Source organism: Melanerpes formicivorus, unplaced genomic scaffold, assembly GCF_026170545.1.
Source record: "Melanerpes formicivorus ecotype bairdi unplaced genomic scaffold, bMelFor1.0.p_v2 SCAF_4, whole genome shotgun sequence".
Classification (NCBI taxonomy): domain Eukaryota; kingdom Metazoa; phylum Chordata; class Aves; order Piciformes; family Picidae; genus Melanerpes; species Melanerpes formicivorus.
The window spans coordinates 38,846,046-38,868,819 of NW_027142356.1; the positions used below are offsets into that span (position 1 = coordinate 38,846,046).

The following is a 22,774-nucleotide window of genomic DNA, read 5'->3' on the forward strand; positions in this document are numbered from 1 at the left end:
GCCAGGCCTGCTGTGAGCTCTCCTGGGGTTACTCCCTAAGGAGGAAGCCAAAGCCCAGAGGTTGCTGACACATTTTCTGAGGACTCTTCAGGGGGACTTAGCACCCTCTGCAAACACTGAGTCCAGCACTACACTTCCTGATTGCTTCCATCACTTTATCCTCCTGACAACACGACAGAGAGCATGCAGAACTTATTTTAAGTCACAGGCAGCTTCTGTTCCAACGATTGGGAATGTCTGGAGCAAGCAAATGCAATTTCCTTAAACACTGAGATATTCATTAGTGGCAGAGGGCTTCAAAACTGGCACCTGCCCCTCTGTTTTCCAAAGCTGCTATACCTTTCCTTTCTCCTCTGTGTCCTGCTCTGAGCTGGAACAGAACCAGCTCTGGTCAGTGACTTGGCTTTTCAGCCACGCCTGCTGTAAGTGACTGCACCTTCTGAAGTGAACAGCAGGGCTTGGCAGACAGGGTCTGCTTCTGCAAGCGATGACAGCACCTCATGCTTATAGTTCCTACCAGGGATCACTCTGCAGAAAGGTTCTTGCTTATCACTTGCCCCATGGAGACCAAAGTCACTGCTAAATCTTCTGTAGCTGACTGGAGGGCCCTAAGTAGAGTCATGAGTGAGTAGAAGCCACAGGGGTGGGAATCAGCAGAGAGGGCAGGGGACCCAAGCTTGACAGCAAGGGATTCCAGTCCAGATACATCACACTCAGGATAAAGCCAAAGGATCACAAGGGTTAAACCCTCTCCTTGGCTGAGGAGGACTCTGTCTTAGGTCCTGATCCAGGAGATCCACCTCCCAGGGTGCTGCTGAGCCCAGGCTGGGCTCTGGGGAGTGGCTGCTGGGTTTGCAGATACTGCAGGTTTTTCTTACTAGCTCATATGATTTTTTCTGTTACTGTCTCAAAGTTGGTTTAGGAAGGCTTTAATCCCCAACCTGTAAGTCACTCTCCCTTACTGCCTCTCCCTTCTTCTCCTGGGGAATCAGATGCCCTCTATTAAGCCCTCTCCCTTCCCCTTGGGGTGGAGGGCATCTGTCATTCCTTTAGTGGCCAGCCCAGCCTCAGCCTGTGACAGATTTACTGGCACCCAAGGCTGGGCAAACTGGGGCTCTGACAGATGGCCCAACCAGTTCAGGTTCCAGCCTGCTCAGCTGAGAGTGCATCAGGTTTTCCTCCCTTGAGAGCCCTGAAGGGCTGGGAACTCAAAGCCTGTCTGCTGAGTGCAGTACTGTGTCCTGCTGTTGGTTAACTGTGGTTAGGGCTGAGTTGTGCTGCATCCCCTCAGGGCTCTGGGTGAAGTGCTGTGCTGGAGAGTACTGAGCCCTGCCCTGCAACTTCACCAGGGCACCCCAGGCACCACAGAGTGGCTTTTGTTGCTAATTGCACTTGCAAACTCTGCTTCTCCCTTTCATGCCAAGCTGACTCGAGGAGGTTCTGGGGATTTCAGAGGTGGCTGCCAAAATACCTTGGGTTTAGCAAACTGGTTACTGATTGTTCTGCATGTGCTGGTGCCAGACTGGCAGGTGCTGCTGGTAGTGCAGCCACCCCAGCCCCAGCCCCAGCAAGGGGCACTACCTTTCATCTCTACTGTTACTGTTTCATGAAGGTTGGGGAGGTTTGGGTTTGTTGCTTTCCTTCTCCCCCCAGCCCATGAGTCTCCCTTATCTCCCTTCCCCTTCTGGGCTGGGCTATTAGAGAGCATCTGTTATTTGTTTAGTGGCCAGCCCAGCCTTACCCATTCTGTCTGCTTGGTGCTGCTCGCACTGACTCCTGTGTGCTCCCCCTTGAATTTGCTGTCCTAATGCTTCCTTCCCTTGAGGCAAGGAACTGCCTTTCTAAGGAGCTTTCCTCATCTCTCTGATCTGTAACTGAGAGATCACCAAGCAGCTCTGAGTTGTGACAAGCAGTGATGTCAGGAAGTTAATGACTTTGTGTGCTGCTGCAGAAACAAAGCTCCTGAAGGCAATTCCTCTCTTTCAGTGGGATGTCACTGAAAGAACTCCCAAAGCCAGAGGAGCATTTGTCAAGTGCTGCTCCTTGCTGCTGCTGCTACCTGCTGCAACTGCATCTCCCTTGAGGCACATTTCATTCCCTGAAGACTCCAAAATGGTAACACACAAAATATGAAGGACAGATGTTCAACCAAGCTGCTGAGACAGCCCAGGTCAAGGAATGGAGTCTAAAATATGCCTCAGCTATTGCTTTCCCCTTGAAATAGGTTAGCAGGTCACTTTCCTATCACCTGCAGCATCACCAAGCACTTCAATGGATTTGTTTTCCTTCAGCAAACACTGAACTACTAAAACATTCAAGTGCAAGAAAAAGCCCTCAGCTCAACTTACACAGCTGCTGGTCCCTGGCTGACAACAGCAACTCTGAGACTCACCCCAAACAAGAAAGTATCCAAGCCCCCTGCCATGGGCAGGGACACCCCACACTACATCAGCCTGGCCAGAGCCTCAGCCAGCCTGGCCTTAAACACCTCCAGGGACAGGGCCCCAACCACCTCCCTGCACAACCCATTCCAGGGCTTCACCACTCTCATGGGGAAGAACTTCCTCCTCCCCTCCAGCCTGAATCTCCCCACCTCCAGCTTCATTCCATTCCCCCTAGTCCTATCACTGCCTGAAATCCTGAGCAGTCCCTCCCCAGCCTTCCTGTAGCCCCCTGCAGATACTGGAAGGCCACAATGAGGTCACCTGGGAGCCTTCTCCTCTCCAGACTGAACAGCCCCAACTCCTTCAGTCTGTCCTCATGGGAGAGGTGCTCCAGCCCTCTGATCATCCTCCTGGCCCTGCTCTGGACACCTTCCAGCCCCTCCAGATCCCTGTTGGAATAGGGGCTCCAGAACTGGAGGCAGTGCTCCAGGTGGGAGTCACTCTTTCCAGTGACTACAAAACCCACCAGCACAGCTGAGAACTACTGAAAGAACTTTGTCCAAAACCAGCCCAGAAAGGAATAGCTGCAGAAAGGAATATTGCTGTAGTGTAGATGCTCCAATTACCCTGAGCAGTGCTCTCAGGACAAGATGGAACCATCCTTCTCCTACATGATATTCTCTGTGTATTAACCAGAAGGGGAGGAAAGAGCAGCAATGCCTGAAGGAATCCCTGCACAGTCAATGTCTCCAGTCTCTCAGCATCTGTTCACATACCTGTCTGCAATGGAGCTCATTTTATGGGTGCTTATGGTAAAAAACATAACATAGCACACTTTAGTCTTGTGGTAGACATTTGTACGTCTGCCTGGAAGAGAAGCAAAGCAAAGCACAAGGTGAGAGGAGGAACACACAGCTTCCCACAGGCTCAGCTGCTCAGCTGCCCTACCAGCCTGTCTCCTCTCAGCCCTCTCTTCTAACCTTCTGCTCTGCTACCCTGCCTTCTCTATGCAGTATCCCTTTACCATCACAACCTGAACTTTGAGATCTCCTTTTACAGCAGAGAATCATTAGGACTTGAGGGAAAACTTTAAGTGAGAGAGTGGTGAGGGGGTGGAACAGGCTGCCCGGGGAGGTGGTGGAGTCCCCATCCCTGGGGGTGTTCAAGCAGCTGCAGATGTGGTGCTTCAGGCCATGGGTACTGTTGGACTGGATGATCTGAAAGGCCTTTCCCAGCCTCAGTGACTCTGTGATGAATACAGGTATGCCCTAATTGCCCTTTCAGCTCAGTGTTAATGTTTGAACAAATCTAGGGCCTGATAAGGATCAATATGAACATCTGCAGGAGATTACATAGTTCCTTTGGCCTGCCAAAGGTAACCAGAGGCACAGCTAAACACAGGAACCTCTCACCCCTGACAGAACTGACACCTTCATCACCCAGAGTCAGAGCTCTCACTTCAGCAAAGCTCGCCTTCCCCAGTGTTCAAGGAAGTCATTCATCACAGAATCACCACAGTGGAAGGGACCTCAAAGCTCATCCAGTCCAACCCCCCTGCAGTCAGCAGGGACATCCTCAACCAGATCAGATCACCCAGAGCCCTCTCCAGCCTCACCCTGAATATCTTCCAGGGCTGGAGCCTCAACCACCTCCCTGGGCAACCTGTTGCAGTGTTCCACCACCCTCCTGGTGCAGAACTTGTTCCTCACATCCAGTCCCAATCTGCTCTTCTCCAATTTCAAACCACTGTCCCTTTTCCTATCGCTGCAGGCCTTTGGAAACTCCTCCTGCAGCCCTCTTGTAGCCCCCTCCAGGTAATTCACCTGCTACAGCACACAGGTCCCATGCCACAGCTGGCAGCTCAGAGGTGGTATCCAAGAGAAGGACCTACAAGAACTGGGAGAGCACAGCAAAAGCAGCTGCAGTGCCATTCCCCCCTCCCCTTTTTTCAAGGTCTGACCCTTCTGCCTCTGCATCCAAATTTGCAAGACACTGAATGTTCTCAGAGCTTAAACATCCCCATGGAAAAGGCTGCTGAGAGAACTCCAATGCAACCAGTCAAGTTTAAAGCAAAACACCACAAAGATCAGGTCTGTGTCCAAAGACTCAAATCAAGTCACATTCCAGAGACTCCTGAGCACTGCTGCCCCTCTCCCCAGCACTGCTGACTGCCACCCCATTAATTACAGGAACACAAGTCTTACCTTTTACACCTTGGGACTTGTTGAAGTGTGGGGTTTAGGGATGACACCTGGTTCCTTTGAAGAAGAACAAGGTGGAGTCAGATGTGTCCTCTTCTGCTGCACAGCATCAGATTCTGAACTGGAGAAAGAATGAGGAAGGAGACTTTTAGAACTAATGGGTTTTAAAATGATCACTTGAGGCTTTGGGGTTTGGCTTTCCCAATGAATCATTCCAACAGAGCACTCTGTAAAGGCAACACTCTGCTTATTAAAAAGGCTCCAGGCATTCCACTATCCAAATTCACCTGGCTGTAAAGCCCCTCTTGACAAGGAGCCTATCCTGACACAATTTCCTCTCTGCTTGAAGTTATCACTTTTCATCTTGAGAGCATTTTTACTTTCCAATTTGGAATCACCCACACCATCTACACCTTCACTTTCAGCTGCTAAATATATGCTTCAAAGTGCCTCTATATCATTATTTAAACACCTTTACCACTGGAACACTTACTTGGGCCCCCTCCTGACATTCTCACTCATGCCTTCTCCTCTCCAAGTCTCCAAAACTGGCACTCTCAGGGCTCCAGAAGGTGTAGAATGCTGCTGCAGGCAACTAGCAAAGTTGCTCAGCTGTGTTCCTGCCACCCTCTCTGACAGGCATTAACCCTTCCTTTTAAAGCTCACTTTCAAGGCTGAATTCCAAACTGCCCTCACAAATGCACTTTCTCCACCAAAAAAACCCCACCCTAAACAGCAGGCTAAGCAGTCACCAACTTCCAACCTCCTTACCCCATTATACTTCACTTTTACAGTTCCTTCCCTTCAACCATGCTACTTGCCAGGTTTTTAAGGCACACAAACCCAGATTTTGCTCCCAGCTTTATCCTGTTTCTATCTTGCTCCCTGTCTTCCACACGTATTCACTGTTCAGTGCACCTGTACCACTACCAACCAAACCAAAAAGGGAAGTATGTGAAACCATGTCACAGCCTCAACAGCCAGCTGGGAGCTAAAAACTAAGCTTATACTGCTCCATGGTGAAAAACACGACAATTACCTATGATTTGATTAGAAAAGGTGATCTTCTCCTGGCTCTGCACCTAACAGAGGCCCTCAGTGGTTAAAATACAGATGCAAATGTTAACATCCAGAGTGAAAGCAGAGCAGAACAATCTGCCAACAGGAGAAAAACAGCCCCAGCACGAGTCAATGAAGCCACTCATTCTTGCCTGGCCAAATAACCTGCTGGCCCATTGACCTACTTTTTCAGGTGCTTACAGCCTCCTTTCCTGTTCTGTTCTGTTTGACAAGTGCAAACATTACCAGTGACAAAGAGTCCCATGAAGTCTAGGTTACAGAGACTGCAACATGAAACCTGCGGGCTCAGATTGCTGGGAGTCAAACAACTCGGACAACTCTCAGCCAGCTCCTGACCAGAGTTCCAATGACCTAAAACTCACCTCTGCAGGATGGAAAAGAAACAACAAAGTAATCACAGCTAAACACCCAAACACCACAGGATTTCAGCACAGATCCATACTTCAGAGTGCCTAAACCAGATTTTTCTTACAGGGACTTTGCAAGGATATTTCATCACAGGATGGCTCAGGCTGGAAGGGAGCTCAGAGCTCATCCAAGCTCCCCACCAGGCCCAGGGACACCTCTCAGCTACACTCAGCTGCTCAGGGCCTCATCCAGCCTGGCCTTCAGCACCCCCAGGCAGGAGGCAGCCACAGCCTCCCTGGGCAGCCTGGGCCAGAGGCTCAGCAGCCTCCTGCTCAACAACTTCTTCCTCAGCTCCACTCTAACCCTGCTCTGCCTCAGCTTCAAACCTACTGCCAGACACCCTGGCAGGAAAAGGAAAAGGGATTGTAAAAGGAGGAGGGGAGGAAGATGTTTATGTCATAAATGGCATAAAGCTTAAAGCAGACCCAAAGGAGAGCTAATCAGGGTGGCAAAGCCTCAGGCACCAAAGCCAGCTCCACCTGTAAGGCAGCAGGAGCGGCAGGGATGTGAGAGGCAGCAGGAGGTTCAGGACGCCTGCACGCCAGCACCCACAGCCACAAGCGGCCAAAGGTCGTGGGGCTGTCCCTGCCATTCAGGAGGTGTTACTGCACAGAATGAACCGTGCCTAGATACTGTGTCTCTTGCACACAGCCAGGGCCTGCAACCAAGAAGGGTAGGAACTTTCTGTGCCCAAAAAAGCTGAGCTCCTCAACCCCAAAGCTCAGCTGCTGCCCTGGAAAGGCAAACTGCTCCCAGCCAGAAAGCAGCAGCACTGCAGCTTCTGCAGCATGCTGGCTTCACACTCCCGGAGGGGCAAGAAGTTACTGAGTGCCAAGTGAAGCTGCAAGGCTCTGAGTAAGTCACAGGGCAAAAAGCCAGAGTCCAACCTAAGGTAATGGTGAAAAGTTGACAGCAGCTGCTACAACATCTCATGCTTTAGACTGAAGCAACTTCAGTAACTTCAGCCCAACTCCAGCCCTGAACGACCTGAAATCGCCCTGCAGCCCTGCTCAGGACAGACATCCTGCCAGCACTGCCCTGAGGAATGGAGCAGGCACCACTCAGTGCATGGCCTGCACTTCATTTGGTACACAGCCAGGGACTGAAACTCCAGGGGGACCTCAGAGCCTTCCAATAGCTGAAGGGATCACAGTACCACAGTATCACTAAGGTTGGAAGAGACCTCAAAGATCATCGAGTCCAACCTGCAGGATCCTGCAGGAAGGCTGCAGAGGGACTTCTCCTCAGGGTGTCTGCAGCCAGGCCCAGGGGGAATGGCTTCCTGACAGAGCCAGCTAGGGAAGGCAGCTTGCTGGACCTGCTGTTTGTGGATAAGCACTTGTGGGTGATGGAATGATTGGAGGCTGCCTTGGGCATAGCAATCATGAAATGATTGAGCTCTTGATTGTTGGAGGAGTAAAGAGGGGGTCAGCACAACAGCCACCTGGGACAGACTTTGGCCTGTTTCAGAGGCTGGCAGCCAGAGGCCCTTGGGAGGTAGTCCTAAAGGGCCAAGGAGTCCAGGAAGGCTGGATGCTGCTCAAGGGGGAAGCCTCAAAGGCAGAGGAACAGGCTGTCCCCATGTGCTGGAAGGTGAGCTGGTGGCCAAGAAGGCCAGCCTGGCTGAGCTGACTCTGGCTGCAGCTCAGGGAGAAAAGGAGAGCCTGTGGCCATTGGAAGTGGGGGCAGGACACTCACGAGGACTACAGGGTTGTTGTGAGACTATCAGAGAGTAAATTAGAAGGGCTGAAGTCCAACTGGAAATTAATTTGACTTCATCTGTTAAAGAGAACAGGAAATCCTTCTACTAATACATTGGCAGTGAAAGGAGGGCTAAGGAGAAGCTCTGTCCTTTGGTGGACTCGGGCAGGAACACAGTGGTAAAGGAACTCAAAGCCTGCCCTGCCTCCAGGAACGCAGTGGTAAAGGCTGAGGAAAAGGCTGAGGAGCTCACCACCTTCCTTGCTTCAGCCTTTAGCACTGGATGCCCTGGAAAACTGGCTGGAAGGCCAGGCCCAAGCGTGGTGGTGACTGCAGCCAAGGCCAGCGGGCAGCCAGCCACGCTCAGCTCTGCGAGCAGCCCTCTTTCAGGCCTTCCTCAGTGATTTGGTTAAAGGGCTCAGATCCACCCTCAGTAAACCTGCAGAGGACACCAAATGGGGCAGGAGTGTTGACCTGCTCAAAGGGAGGAAGGGATCCAGTGGGATCTGGACAGGCTGGATCTTGTATGAGGCTTAACAAGTCCAAGTGCTGGGTCCTGCACTCCAGTCACAACAAACCCATGCAATGCTACAGGCTTGGGACAGGCTCACTGGAAACATGCCCAGCAGAGAAGGGCCTTGGGGGGGGATGGAAGACAACCAGCTGAACATGAGCCAGCAGTGGGTTCAGGTGGCCAAGACCAAGAGCATCTTAGCCTGGATCAGGAACAGTGTGGCCAGCAGCAGCAGGGCAGTGATCGTGGCCCTGTACTCAGCACTGCGGAGGCCACCCCTTGAACACTGCCTTCTGCTTTGGGGCCCTCACTCCCAGAAGGACACTGAGGTGCTGGAGAAAGGCAGCAAAACTGGTGAAGGGTCTGGAGAACAGGTCTGGTGAGGAGCAGCTAAAAGAACTGGGATTGCTGGTCTGGAGAAGGGAAGGCTGAGGGGAGACCTCACTGCTCTCTCCAAGTCCCTGAGAGGAGGCTAGAATGAGGTGGGTGCTGGTCTCTGGTCTCTTCTACCCAGTACCAAGTGGAAGAACAAAGGCAATGGCCTCAAGTTGCACCAGGGGAGGTTTAGATTGGACATTAGGAAGGACTTCTTTCCTGCTAGAGTGGTCAGGCACAGGAACAGGCTGCCCAGGGAGGTGCTGGTCTGTACTTGTGCAGCAGGGATGACCACACTGCAGCTGCAGGGGTGCAGGGGTGCAGCTTCCCCTGCTGCACAGGGCACTGCAGGAGGAAAGGGCTGCCTCTAGCACAGACATCCACACCACTTGACCCCAATGGCCTTTTAGGGGGAACATTTGTGAGTGGGCATGAGCAGCCTGCTGGGGCAGAGCAGTTTGCTTAGCTCCAATACCCTTGCCAGGAGCAGACAAGGACACATCTGTGTGCAATGCAGTGAAGGAAGGGCAGCAGGACAGATGGTTGGTGCTGTGGATTGCCATGGTCAGAGTAACTCAGCCAGCCTCAGGCCTGCTCCTGAGGGGCTTCTGGAAACGTGGGTAAGTCCAAGCAGCCTGCAGGAGAGGTGAAGTGCCTGGTGGGAGGCCTGCTGTGGCCAGAGCTACCACAGACTGACTCCAGTTAGAATGGCACTCGAGAGAGTCCACACTCTTTGCCCACAGACCTATTTCTGCAGAGTCCAAACAAACAGCAGCAGCTGGAAGTGCCTCCAGATCACCATGAGCAGGAGACAAGCCAGCAAACACAGAGGCAAAAAGAGGTTAAGCTCCTGGAAATGGTGTGTCACACACATGTCCTCACCTGCTCCCTGCAAAGGCAATGCAGCTAAGCAAGCTGCTCTGACAGGCCTGGCTGGAAGTCACTGTGAATGCTCCCCTCATAGAAACAAGGGTCATGAGGAAGAGCAAAGCCCAGCTCCCCCTGCATTCCCCCTCTAGCAGACTGTCCTGCCATCAGCAGAGAGCTCTGCTCTGCAGCTGGCCTCTGAATGCAGTGGGCAATTTCCACCTCTCCAGCTCCTGTTAAGGGCAACACTGCTGCTCACTGCTTCACTGCTCCAGATCATTTGCTCTGATCTCTGCTTGACCAGCTGCTCTCTGCCACTCCTCCCTGCAGCCTGCTTCTCCTTCCCCTTCCTCACCACAGAGATGGGACTGCAGCTCCTTCCCCAGGGCAGAGCAGCTCTCTAATCTCGTTCCAGGCTGTGGTGGCTGTCTCCTCACCTGTGCTGCACTGGAGCTCAGTCCATGCCTGCCCATGTACCCCAATGATCTTGTCTCTGGCTCACTGATGTGACTTCCCAACCCATCCTCTAACCTGCCTCCTCAACAGGAGCTTCCTGGCAGTCTGGCTCTTGCCTGAGCCTGGCTGCCCACCCCTGGAACAGCCTGTCCCCACCCCTGCTCCTCAGGAGTGACCAGGAAAGCACTCAGCAGGTTGCCAGGTCCTTGGCTGTGGGGTGCTGAAGCTCCTTCCATACCAGGCCTTTTTCCCCTGCATCCCTTCCAGTGCCTGTATCATCACTGCCTTCTAAGATTTGAATCAACTAGGTCTGGGGATACTTGAGGTGCTCTCCATGTGTCCCTCTCAAACTGTTAGCAAAGATGTTAAAGGAAAGCCTCATCCCTGGAGGTGTTTGCAGCCAGGCTGGATGTGGCTGTGAGCAACCTGCTGCAGTGTGAGGTGCCCCTGCCCAGGGCAGGGGGTTGGGACTGGCTGAGCCTTGAGGTCCCTTCCAACCCTGACAATTCTCTTCAAATTCAAAGCTATTACAATGCTGACTTTCTGAGTCTGTCAGTGAGGACACTCTCTGGCTCAGAAAATCATAGAGGATAACCACAAAGGAGCCCAAAGCTGGGTAAGTCTGTAAGAGAAATTCCAAGGCAGTGTTTAACGAGCTGGCCAGCAGGAACAGCTGCTACTGCTCTCACTGAAAGCCTTCCTCAGCCCTCTGCATTCACAGCTCCTTACTGCAGATGCCCTTCCTTCAACAACAGAGCCATAATGTGGCAGAACTGCTGCTTGTAGATCTTGTGCAAGGAGAGTGAGCCACAGCGAGACCAGGGCCACAGGTCACAGCTCCACTGGGGCTGGCTGCACAAGGCTCCCCCCTCCCCCTTGCCACCCTCCCCTGGCACACACTGGAGCTGCTCCCTCCTTCAGCTCTGGTTACACTCACTGAAGCAGCTCCCTGAAATGAACTCACCTAGCACAGTTTCAAGTGCAGTCTTTATCACTTTGCTACTATTCAGAAGTGTGGCTTCGTGTACCTTGGAGAACTGGCACAGGGAAGGAGCAGTGCCCTGACACAAAGAGGAACAGGAACCTCTTGACTGCATCTGCCACTGCTGAACCTGTAACAGGGAGCCAGAGCAGGCATTGTGTTTGCACATCTAAACCACAATTTAGTTCATGATTAAGCCCAGCTTGAGAACAACACAACCAAAACACCTACTGCCTTCTTAAATGGTGCTTAACAGGCCACCCCGGGGCTTCACGGCGTGAGGCTAACCTGCTAGTGGGACAATTCCAAACCACTCCCAGCTCTCTAGAGCTCCATTTCCTTTCATGGGCCTCTAGGCAGAAGCAACCTGCAGGCAGGCAGCTCAAGAGCAGGTCCCCAATTAATGCTCACCACGCTGCAGGGGGTGTGAGAGCTGGGAACCTGCTACCCAGAGTCTGCTGCAAGTCCTTTCTGCCCCCGGTGCCTTCACAGCCTACTCAGGGGGAGGTTTAAGGACACAGCCACAGGTCTTTAAGCAGTTCTGCTCGATTTACAACTCACCTCACCTTTTAGGGGACAGTCAACTGCTTCACATCAGCAACTGCCTCCTTTGAGACACCATTACCTAGCACATCCAGAGCCACCTCACTGCTGCTCGGCTCTGGGCACACTGCAGAGGGGTGGAGAGGGCAGAGGGGAAGCAGGGTGCCATGCCAGCCAGGGAAGTGAACTCCAGCATTTATCCATCGGTTCTGAAGAGCACACACTGACTCATTCATTCCTAACCCATTGACTGGGCTCTCAGCTAGGATGTGGAGGAACAGACAAAGCACTCCCTCTGACCAGCCTGCTGCTGAAGAGTTACCAGTACACACAGAGACCATGCAGGCAACTCCATGGCTACAGACACCAGCAGGCACTTCACTCCTAGCAGTTCCTTGTACTTCCCAGAATCACTGAATGCTAGGGACCTCCAGAGATCATCCAGCCCAACCCCCTGCCAGAGCAGCAGCACCCAGGGCAGGTTGCAGAGGAACACATCCAGGTGGGTTTGGAATGTCTGCAGAGGAGGAGACTCCACCACCTCTGGGGGCAGCCTGCAAACCCTGAACAAACTCCTCTGTCCAGCCTCAAGTTTTCATCACCTCAGCCTTGGGTGACTTTGGCCCCACTCACATGAACTCCCCTCTCTTCTGCCAGCATCAATATCTGTGATCACACAGTCAGCAGAGCCCAAAACTGGTTCTGCTGAAGCAGGACCCAAGTATTGTTTCATTCAGCTACAAGAAGTACATTTGTTTCACCATATGGCTGCTCCAAAGCTGTGCTGGCAGCAGGGGAAGGGGAAGCAGTGAATCACCAGGTCAGACATCTTTTGGCAGCACCACCATTTCATGCTGACCTACACCATGTGTTCAGCTACAACCAGAGAGCACTAGCAGGAAAAGTGAGCATTGTTGCTACTGCTGGAGGAGTCTGCTTCATATTGCACTGGAGCATCTGTGCTCTCCCCTGCACTGCTGCAGCTGGTGTGGCAACCTCTGACAAATGGCACTTCTGGACAGAATGAGGTGACCCAGACTCAGGGATCCACCACTTAGCCCCAAGAGTCAGTGGGCAGCACAGGAGGATACAGACCCCATGTGTGGCTGAGGATTCCCAGCCTATCTAACATGTTCATTAGCATGAAGTGTGACAGCTTGAGGAGGAGCCTGACCAGGCTCCCACGGAGACTGAGAAAACTGGGGCTGTTCAGTCTTGAGAAGGCTGAAAGGGAATCCCAGCATCTATCAGTAGCTGAGGGGTGGCTGTCAAGATGAAGGTGATGGTCTCTTTGTGGTGGTGCCCTGTGACAGGACAAGAAACCATGGGCACCAGCTAGAACACAGGAGGCTCCACCTCAACATGAGGAGACACTTCTGTGTGGTGAGGGTGGCAGAGCCTGGAGCAGGCTGCCCAGAGAGGTTGTGGAGTCTCCTGCTCTGGAGCCTTTCCAGCCCCATCTGGATGTGTTCTGTGTGACCTGTGCTGGATTCTATGGCCCTGCTCTGGCACTGGATGATCTCTTTGGGTCCCTTCCAACCCCTGCCACGAGGGTATGAAGAACATGAAACCAAGCAAATGGAGTGTCAGCATTCTTCAGACCAACAGCAGCTCCTTTCAATTGTGAGTCTTGCCCAAATGTGCCACAGGGACAGAGGTTTCCATCCACAGAAACAGGATTGGGAGAGCTGCTCCCAGGAAGAGCCCAAGACAAGGGACAGGTGTTTCAGAAAGCTAATGTTTAATTTGAGATGTAATTATCCATATGGTGCAGAAATGCACACATGTAAATACAGCACCAGCAATGCTGCAGTCACAGGCAGGGCTTCCCTCCCCCCCAGGCTGATTACACAACCCTCAGCTTGTGCAGCTGTGGAAGTGCTTCTGATGCTTAGGGTGCCCAGCCTGGGTGACTCACTCACAGCTCTTCCATCCTGCAAGGCCTCCATCAAGAGTGGACTGCCTGAAGAACGGAGCAGGCACTGCACCTCACCACACAGTGCCTTCAGAAGGGCAGAAGTGAGGCCTCACATTCCCTTGTCCACAAAATGAGAGAGCAGGAACACCTCCAGCTCCAACACTGAAGCTCCCAGTCAAAACCTACCAAACAAGCCTGGAGAAGAGAAGGCTCTGGGGGGACCTCAGAGCTGCTGCCAGGAGCTGAAGGGATCCTGCAGGAAGGCTGCAGAGGGACTTCTCCTCAGGGTGTCTGCAGACAGGCCCAGGGGGAATGGTTTGGAGCTGAGGCAGAGCAGGGTTAGAGTGGAGCTGAGGAAGAAGTTGTTGAGCAGGAGGCTGCTGAGCCTCTGGCCCAGGCTGCCCAGGGAGGCTGTGGCTGCCTCCTGCCTGGGGGTGCTGAAGGCCAGGCTGGATGAGGCCCTGAGCAGCTGAGTGTAGCTGAGAGGTGTCCCTGGGCATGGTGTGGAGGTTGGAGGGGATGAGCCCTGAGGTCTCTTCCAACCTGAGCTGTTCTAGGATTCTAGGAAACAAGTAGCTCCTGCTCCCTGCCTCCTCTCATCCCCTTCCCCTAGAAGTCTTGCACATAGCCTCACAGTATCAGTCAGGGTGGGAAGGGACCACAAGGATCAGCCAGTCCCAACCCCCCTGCCATGGGCAGGGACACCCCACACTAGATCAGCCTGGCCACAGCCTCAGCCAGCCTGGCCTTAAACACCTCCAGGGACAGGGCCCCAACCACCTCCCTGCACAACCCATTCCAGGGCTTCACCACTCTCATGGGGAAGAACTTCCTCCTCACCTCCAGCCTGAATCTCCCCACCTCCAGCTTCAGTCCATTCCCCCTAGTCCACATCATCCCAGAGACCAGATGGAGGGTCAAAAAAGGAGGCTGTAAAAACCAGAGCACAGGAAGCACTAAGGGCTGCCAGCTGCAGGGCTGGGGCCAAACACCCTTCTGTTTCAGCACACTGTGTGCTCTGCTCACACCACCAAGGGCACTCACCAAAACAAAGACTGACTTTGCTAAAGCTCTGGGGTTTGCCAGGGGATCCTTCAGCTCTTCCAACACAGCCACCTGGCACAGCAAGAGCAGGTTTACACAGCAAATGCAATCCCAGTCATTTCCTTACAGAGCCCCAGCCCCCTGCACTGCCCCCCTCCCTTAATCCCCTGAGCACAGCACCAGAGCTACTCTCCTGTCAGGATTTTCACTCCAGCAATTCAGGCACAGCTGGAGCTGCAGTGACTGCAGAACCTGGGACAGAGGGAGGCAAGAAGAGCCTTAGCAGGAAACAGAAACAAACACAAACCCCCAATCCAACAAAACCAACCCCCCCCCCCCCAAACCCCCAACACCCCAACCAGCAACAACGGAAGTTTTGCAATTGGGACAGAGAGGAAATGGCCAAAACTCTCTTCTTGGCTACAGAGTGGACAAAACCAAGGCAGAAAAGCTCTGCTTGTGTTGTCCTTGGGAACTCTTGGCACAACTTTCTGGCCCACTTTGAGGACAGAGATGAAGCCTCCTCTCACCACCTTGCCAGGTGCAGGAACCCAAAGGAAAGGGATCAGCCAGCACTGGGGACGTGGTTCAGTGGCCATGGTGGTGCTGGGGAGATGCTTGGACCTGGGGACCTTTGAGGTCTCTTCTGTGATCGAGTCCTCAAAGATGTTTTGGTGGGGACCCTTAAGCCCTCCCACCTACACCACTCAACACAAGATCCTATCAACTGCATGGCACCACCCTCACTACCTCACTGCTTTTGGATGACTTTAAACTCTTTCCCTCAGGTGGTTTTCCCCCCACATCTTTCTTACCACTTTTCAAGCTTTCCTTTCACAGGATGCCCAGACCACACTCTCTCTACCTACCAAAACACCTCTCAGGATCCTTAGCTCCCAGCCCTCAAAGCCTTCTCTGCATTCTCCTGCTCTCAACACCCCACAGGATCCTTAGCTCCCAGCCCTCAAAGCCTTCTCTGCATTCTCCTGCTCTCAACACCCCACAGGATCCTTAGTTTCCAGCCCTCAAAGCCTTCTCTGCATTCTCCTGCTCTCAACACCCCACAGGATCCTTAGTTTCCAGCCCTCAAAGCCTTCTCTGCATTCTCCTGCTCTCAACACCCCACAGGATCCTTACTTCCCAGCCCTCAAAGCCTTCTCTGCATTCTCCTGCTCTCCACACCTCCCAGATTAGCATCACTGTGCTTTGTTTGCACACACTTCAAAGCCTTCCTTCCAGGTCATTACTGAAGATGTGGAAGTTAGCACTAATTACAAGATTGCCATCTGTTTTGGTGGTTTGGTTTTAATTCCTCCCTGCCTCCTTTCCAGACTGGAGCAGCAGCACTCACCCTGGAGGAGGTCTTGCAGAGCATCAGGTCCAAGGGTGAAGGCAGCACTGCCACGTCCAGCACCGAAGTGCCTCCCCAAGCACCACATCTCTGAGCATCATCCCCAGGGAGTGTGACTCAATCCCCTCCCTGGGCTAAAGGGCAACCTCCACACATGGCTGTAACAACTGCTCTTTTAGAAAGGATTAGACCAATTGAATGGGGAGCTGCTCAAGCCTAGGAGAACAATGCTCAGGCTAGTTACAACAGGAGAGAACAGACTGGAGAGCAACAGTGTCAGTCATGCTGCAAGGGCCTTGCCTTCAGAAATGAGCCACTGGCTTCAATGAAAACAGTGAAGCTCCCCAAGCTGCTGCTGCTGCTTCTGCTGCTGCAATCTCAGATTTCATTTGGCAAGGACTGTCTGAAAGGGCTTTGCTGCTGGAAGTCTCTCCTCCCAGTGCAGTCTCACTTGACTCTTGGAAATCCACTGGAGAAAGTACTGACAGCTAAGGCCTGGACTCTGCAAAGCTCTAGTGAGCCAGAGGTGTAACTGAGGGCAGTGCCCTTTGGCACAGGCTTGCAGGGCATTACACCAGCAGGAACTGGGCAGAAATCTTGGGAATCTCTGACCCTGACATTGCACAGAGCACTCCTGCAGCTCTTCCTTCAAAAGAAAAACCACAGCATCCCAGAAGGGCTCAGGCTGGGAGGGAGCTCACAGCTCAGCTCCTCCAACCTCCACACCATGCCCAGGGACACCTCTCAGCTACACTCAGCTGCTCAGGGCCTCATCCAGCCTGGCCTTCAGCACCCCCAGGCAGGAGGCAGCCACAGCCTCCCTGGGCAGCCTGGGCCAGAGGCTCAGCAGCCTCCTGCTCAACAACTTCTTCCTCAGCTCAGCTCATCAACAGCCACAGCAACCCAGAAATGCCAGTAGGGGACCTTAGGAAGCAATCCATGTTGTGGAAGAGCTTCATTGGAGAAACACCAAATGAAAGCATCCTTGGGGCCCACACAGCTTTGCACCTCAGGAGCAAAGCCAGGAATATGTTGCTTAATCTTTGCCTCTTTTTTTTTCTTCCCCTCCCCTCTCTGAGCTGTGTCATTTGTTTGTATAATCATCCAGTCTCCCAGATTTGAGGTTAGATGCCAGAGTTTCTCTTAGCACTGAGCATTACAAGCAGGATTAACTCCTCAGCTGCTGAGCAGCAGCAGAACGTGCAGAGACTCACCTAGTTGCACTGACCTTCAGCAGAAAGCAGCTAAGGAACTTCCCAGGAGAGTTTTGCAGATTAAAGGAGGGGCTTCACTCTGCATTTGCTGCAACTCAGAAGAAAAGAAAAGTCAGATCAATTCAGGCCCTAAAGAAACCAACCCAACGCAGCCCAGGAAACCCAAGCCAGCAGAAGCCACCCCCGGCAAACAGAGGCCAACCACAACCACACAGCAACACTCCACAGACCTTCATAGGGAGGGAAATTGGCAGTGCTGGGTGCAAGGACACCCCTTCAATCTCAGAAGCCTCCTTCTGTGTGGAGCTAAGCTTCAAGGCAAAAGTGAGGCTTTGTAAATCGTTCTGGGGTTCAGCTGGCAGCACTTGCCAGCAGTGTTAAATGCAGCCTGCTGCATGGATCCCTTTGAAGCCTGCTAAGCAGCTCTCAGAGTGTGGTATCAATTCAGTACTCCATTTTCAATCCATACAAATCTAAGCAGCAATGAATCATTCCAGTGAGTCCTACACTGAACACAAATTCCACCTTCCTGTAACTCACCAGCACCAGGCACCCTTGGGTCAGGTAACAGAATCAGAGTCATACAACAGCATCACAGAATTGGCAGGGCTGGAAGGGACCTCAAGAATCAGCCAGCTCCAACCCCCTGCCATGGGCAGGGACACCTCACACCGCAGCAGGTTGCTCACAGCCACATCCAGCCTGGCTGCAAACCCCTCCAGGCATGAGGCTGCCACCACCTCCCTGGGCAGCCTGTGCCAGGCTCTCACCACCCTCCTGGGGAACAACTTCTTCCTCACAGCCAATCTCAATCTCCCCATTTCTAGTTTTGCTCCATCCCCCCACTCCTACCCCTCCCTGACACCCTCAGAAGTGCCTCCCCAGCTTTCTTGGAGCCCCCTACAAGAATACAAAACAAACACAAAACCACCCAAATATTTGAGAGGGGATCTGAGTGCAGCCCTCTGATAACCAAAAGGGAGGGGTGGAGACATGAAGGCCATCCTCAACACTAGAAACTGGAGCTGCAGAAAGTAAACCCACAAGTCTGCAGCCTGCCTCGGGAGGCTCTCTCTATTTGTGCCATCACTTCAATCTCTAGGCAAACAGGGTGGTGGTCTCTCCCACATTCCACCTTGCCCTTCTCTGCCTGGCCCAGGGCACAACTTGGCTTTGGTCAGCAGCTCCTCTGCTTCACAGGCCACAGGATGTCATGGGTTGGAAGAGACCCAAAGAGATCATCCAGTCCAACCCCCCTGCCAGAGCAGGAGCATAGAATCCAGCACAGGTCACACAGAACACATCCAGACAGGCCTTGGAAGGCTCCAGAGAAGGAGACTCCACAACCTCTCTGGGCAGCCTGCTCCAGGGCTCTGGGAGCCTCCCAGGGAAGAAGTTCTTCCTCATGTTGAGGTGGAACCTCCTGTGCTGCAGCTTCCATCCATTGCTCCTTGTCCTATCCCAGGGTGCAGCTGAGCACAGCCTGTCCCCTCCCTCCTGACCCCCAGCCCTCAGCCATTGATAGACATTGATCAGATCCCTCTCAGCCTTCTCCTCTCCAGACTGCACAGCCCCAGGTCCCTCAGCCTCTCCTCATCAGGCAGTGATCCAGCCCCCTGATCAGGACTTCATTTCATTGACTCCAGTCACCTCTCATCCAGTTGTAAACCCCAGGACAACTTCTTATCTCACTTAGAGAGGAGCTCTTTTCCCCCTTGAATCTCAGTTAGGAGCCAGGAGATCCTTTTCAGGCCATTGGCTCTCTACACCCCACTGCTGCTGCTTCCCTGCACTGTGGCAGGCAGAGCACTGCTGCCAGCACTCCCAGGTGCACTCCAGTCAGTGAGCAGGCACAACTCCCAGACCCCTCCTCTGCTGGCTTTCTCTAGATCAGTGGCAAACACTCTGGTTGGTTTCTGCTTTTCATGCTCCTATGAAAAACACTGAGGAAAGAATGTACTACAGTGCCTTTCATACCAGGGACTTCAAAGGCTCTGTAACTTAGGAGCAGCTTTACATGGGAGACTTTCAGCACAGGTTAGGAAGGAAAAACCTCCAAGGAAGAAACAGAAGCCAAAGGACTAAGGAGAATGTAAAGGGGAAGGAACAGAGCCCATGGACAGACAAGCAGCAAACAAAGCTTAAATATCTGCTGGAAAACATCAATTGGTAACAAAACACAGCAGGTCCTAGTGGTCTAAGGAGGCTACTTGAGAAGCAGCACCACAGATGCAGAGCATGCCTGAGGTGCCCCTGCTCATGGCAGCGGGGCTGGGACTGGATGACCTTTGAGGTCCCTCCCACCCCTGATTCTGTTCTCAGGCCTAAGAAGTCTTCTGTAACTTTTAACCACAAACAGTTTGCATTGCTCAAAACAATCCATTTCTTCCTTAGGATCTGTCCTGAAGACAAGAGCAGCAGTAAGAAAAGCCAAAGAATAGAGACCATGTGAATCCAAAGTGCACCAGAGCTATGGCAATGCAAAAGGGAAGCAGCAGGTGAAGGACAGCACCAACAGAAGCTGGGAGCTGGGGGGGGGGAGTGCAGAAGGCAGCCTCCTTGGCCAGGGTTTGTAGCTGTCATTGCAATGCAGTGGAAGAGATGAGCCCTCTTTACCTCTCACTCCAGCCAGAAGGTGCTCAGGAGCTCTGTCTGCTCAGGACTAACAGGACTTGGAATGTATCTACCTCATCTGATTTGGACAGATGAAATGGACTGAGGCAAATCACTGAACTGGTACAAGCTGGATGTTCACAAGTCTGCCATGCCCCCCAGCACAAGAGTTTGGGGTGGCACCAAAGCCAGCCAGCCCCACACAAGAGTTTGGGGTGGCACCAGAGCCAGCCAGCCCTACACAAGAGTTTGGGGTGGCACCAAAGCCAGCCAGCCCTACACAAGAGTTTGGGGTGGCACCAGAGCCAGCCAGCCCTACACAAGAGTTTGGGGTGGCACCAAAGCCAGCCAGCCCCACACAAGAGTTTGGGGTGGCACCAGAGCCAGCCAGCCCTACACAAGAGTTTGGGGTGGCACCAAAGGCAGCCAGCCCTACACAAGAGTTTGGGGTGGCACCAGAGCCAGCCAGCCCTACACAAGAGTTTGGGGTGGCACCAAAGGCAGCCAGCCCTACACAAGAGTTTGGGGTGGCACCAAAGGCAGCCAGCCCCACACAAGAGTTTGGGGTGGCACTAAAGGCAGCCAGCTGCCTGATGCTGCAGCCTGGCAGCTCAAGCTTTCTCCTCAAACCTGACTTTTGGTAAAGTTTTAGCTGAATCAGATCTCTAACAAAGCTGCTGCTCAGTGGCTCAAGGCTTGCTGAATTACAAGCACCTAAACCCAGGGGCTTAGAACAGAAGGCATCACCAAGCATCAGCGAGGACAAGCACTGCTCCCTGTATCTCCATTCACCCAAACTCCATGTGTGACCAAACAGCTCCCATGCCTGGTAAGCCATCAGCAATGCAGGAAGGCTCTCCGCCAGCAAGACAACATCAGCCAGCTTCAGCAGCACTGGGACAGTGTCTGGCCTACCTGAACAGATCCTGCTTGGCCTTTTCCCGACCTAGCCAAGACCTTTGTCTGCTGCTTGTTAACAGCCACCTAGAAAGAAGCAGCATCCAACCCCCTGCGTGAAGGCTGCAGAGCAGCACCACCCTCATGCCAGACCCCAGGAAAGCCTTTTGGTGCTCACAAGAGGAGCTGAAACTCTGCTTGTTGGTGTGACCATGGACAGAGAGCAATCAGTAACCCTAATGCAAGATAAGACAAGAAGAGATCTTGCAAAGATGAACATCTGCACCTCGTGGCTTGTCTTCAGCTGCAGAGCACACAGCTAGCCAGCCCAGCAGCAGGGAGGAGGTGCAACCATTTCACAAGTGACAGGGCAGCAGAGGCCTTGCTGCTTGGGCTTGTTAAGACTCACCTTGATCTCTAAGGTCCCTCCCAAGCTGAGGCAGTCTGTGATTCTATGGGGTTTAATTTGATGAAATGGAAGGATGGAGGGAGAGGGAAAGTTAAAACAAAGGGGAAGAGTTTGCTGAAAGGAGCAGGAAGATGGAGTGGCTTAGTTGGCTGTTTTCAGCCTGGAGGAAAGGAGGCTAAGGAGAGACCTTTTCCCTCTCCACAGCTCCCTGAAAGGAGGTTGTACTGAGGTGGGTACTGGTCTCTTCTCCCTACTAACAAGTGACAGGGCAAGAGGAAATGGCCTCAAGCTGCACCAGAGGAGCAATTTCTTCCCTGAGCCATTTGCTAAGCCCTGGAACAGGCTGCCCAGGGAAGTGCTGGAGCCACCCTCCACAGAAGGATTGAGCAGCCCTGTAGATGTGGTGCTGAGGGACATGACTTAGCCATGAGCTGGCAGTGCCAGGGTAATGGTTCAACCTGATGACCCTGAAGGGTCTTTTCCAGCTAGAACTCCATGGGTTTCCTTCCTGTATGTCCTTACCTTCACAGGGTATTAAGCTCATCTCCACTTGAAGCACCTGCAAAAGAAGCCCCCAGCCCACCCAAGGAAGCTGTGAGCACAGCACTATGCTCATCCACTGCAATCCACTCCTGGGAGGGACATTATTAACCGGGGCTCCAGCACCCCCAGGGCCACACTGGCACACTGCACTGGGGGGGACAGTGCCACCACGAGGTGCTGGGCTTTTGCCTTCTAGTTTCCAAGGCAACTCAGCTACAGTTAGTTCAATCCTTTCATTCTGAGCTCCAGCATGCAGGATGAAAGCTTGCTTGAAGTTTAGTCCTGCTCCCACACAACATCCACTTCAAACTGAACTGGAATGCCTACCTTGCCTGAGGTTGGAGAAGTGATGCTCCTGTTTAACACATTACTGTTCTAGCAGCCAGAACATCTACTTACTTCAGTCACCTAGAAATGCATTGTGCCTTGCAGAGTGGGTGGAGAGCATTAGTAGTCCAACTGTGATGTCATCTGAGCAGAAGCCTTCTTTGGCACAGTCTTCTGCAAAACAGCAACAGAACACAGCTCTGTAAAGATCAATCCACTCAAAACAGCTTTCTGAGGGGAGCCCCTGACTGCTGCCCTCCACTTCCCCTCCTGGCATTTCAGTCACCTTATTTCCACAACTTCACCTTCCATTCCTCTCCTCAACACAATGGACAGGTGAAGGAGACCCTCAGAACCACACAGCACCCTGAAGACAGCTCTGTCCCCGCCTGAAATCCACCCAGCTGTGAGACAACTGCTGCAGGCAAGGCTGAGGCTGCAGTGCTCACCCTGCCTACAAGGCCTCACCACTACAGCTATTCCACTGGGGGGATTGGGGCCTTGCAGAGCAGCAGTAACACAGCAGGCACCTTCTGGGGAAGCAGATAACACCAAGACAATCCTAACCCTGTGTGCCACCTCTCAAACAGGATGTGACCTACTCCCAGACACTGTTAAAACTCTGAGACCACCACTCCAACACCTGCCTCTCACTAATGGAAGCCTGCTCTCAGCAAGCTATGATGAGCACAACTCCACACCACGTTCCTGGACACACTCAGCTCACTCCACCAAGCCCCAGCTCCCTGTCCTACAGAGCCCAGACTGCCTGCCTGCATACAGAGCTGTGTTTAAACACACATGCAGGGACCTGGTAACACAACCCCACTGCTGGCAGTCCTGCTGGGCAAACCACTGCTGGTGCTCACTGGTGATGCTTTCTGCCCAGCACTCCCACCTGGAAAAGTCGGTCCTGCAAGGTACACATGAGTCTGTTTCCTCCCATT

General features: G+C 52.9%; 1 protein-coding gene across 7 annotated transcripts in view; it reads right to left on the reverse strand.

The window, feature by feature from the left end:
- CLOCK (clock circadian regulator) overlaps nt 1–22,774 on the reverse strand; it is a 75,096-nt gene that overhangs the window by 40,360 nt on the left and 11,962 nt on the right. For 4 of the 7 annotated variants that reach the window (XM_068137715.1, XM_068137714.1, XM_068137712.1 and 1 more), the window contains exons 2-5: nt 21,900–22,001; nt 17,039–17,126; nt 4,589–4,706; nt 3,161–3,251 (exon numbers count right to left, since the gene is read on the reverse strand). In XM_068137715.1, the coding sequence (XP_067993816.1) occupies nt 3,161–3,207 (47 nt within the window). In that variant the 5' untranslated portion in view covers nt 3,208–3,251; nt 4,589–4,706; nt 17,039–17,126; nt 21,900–22,001. Of the gene's footprint in view, nt 1–3,160; nt 3,252–4,588; nt 4,707–10,950; nt 11,099–17,038; nt 17,127–21,899; nt 22,002–22,774 lie in introns of all 7 variants that reach the window. The other 3 variants (XM_068137711.1, XM_068137709.1, XM_068137710.1) reach the window with 3 other exon arrangements.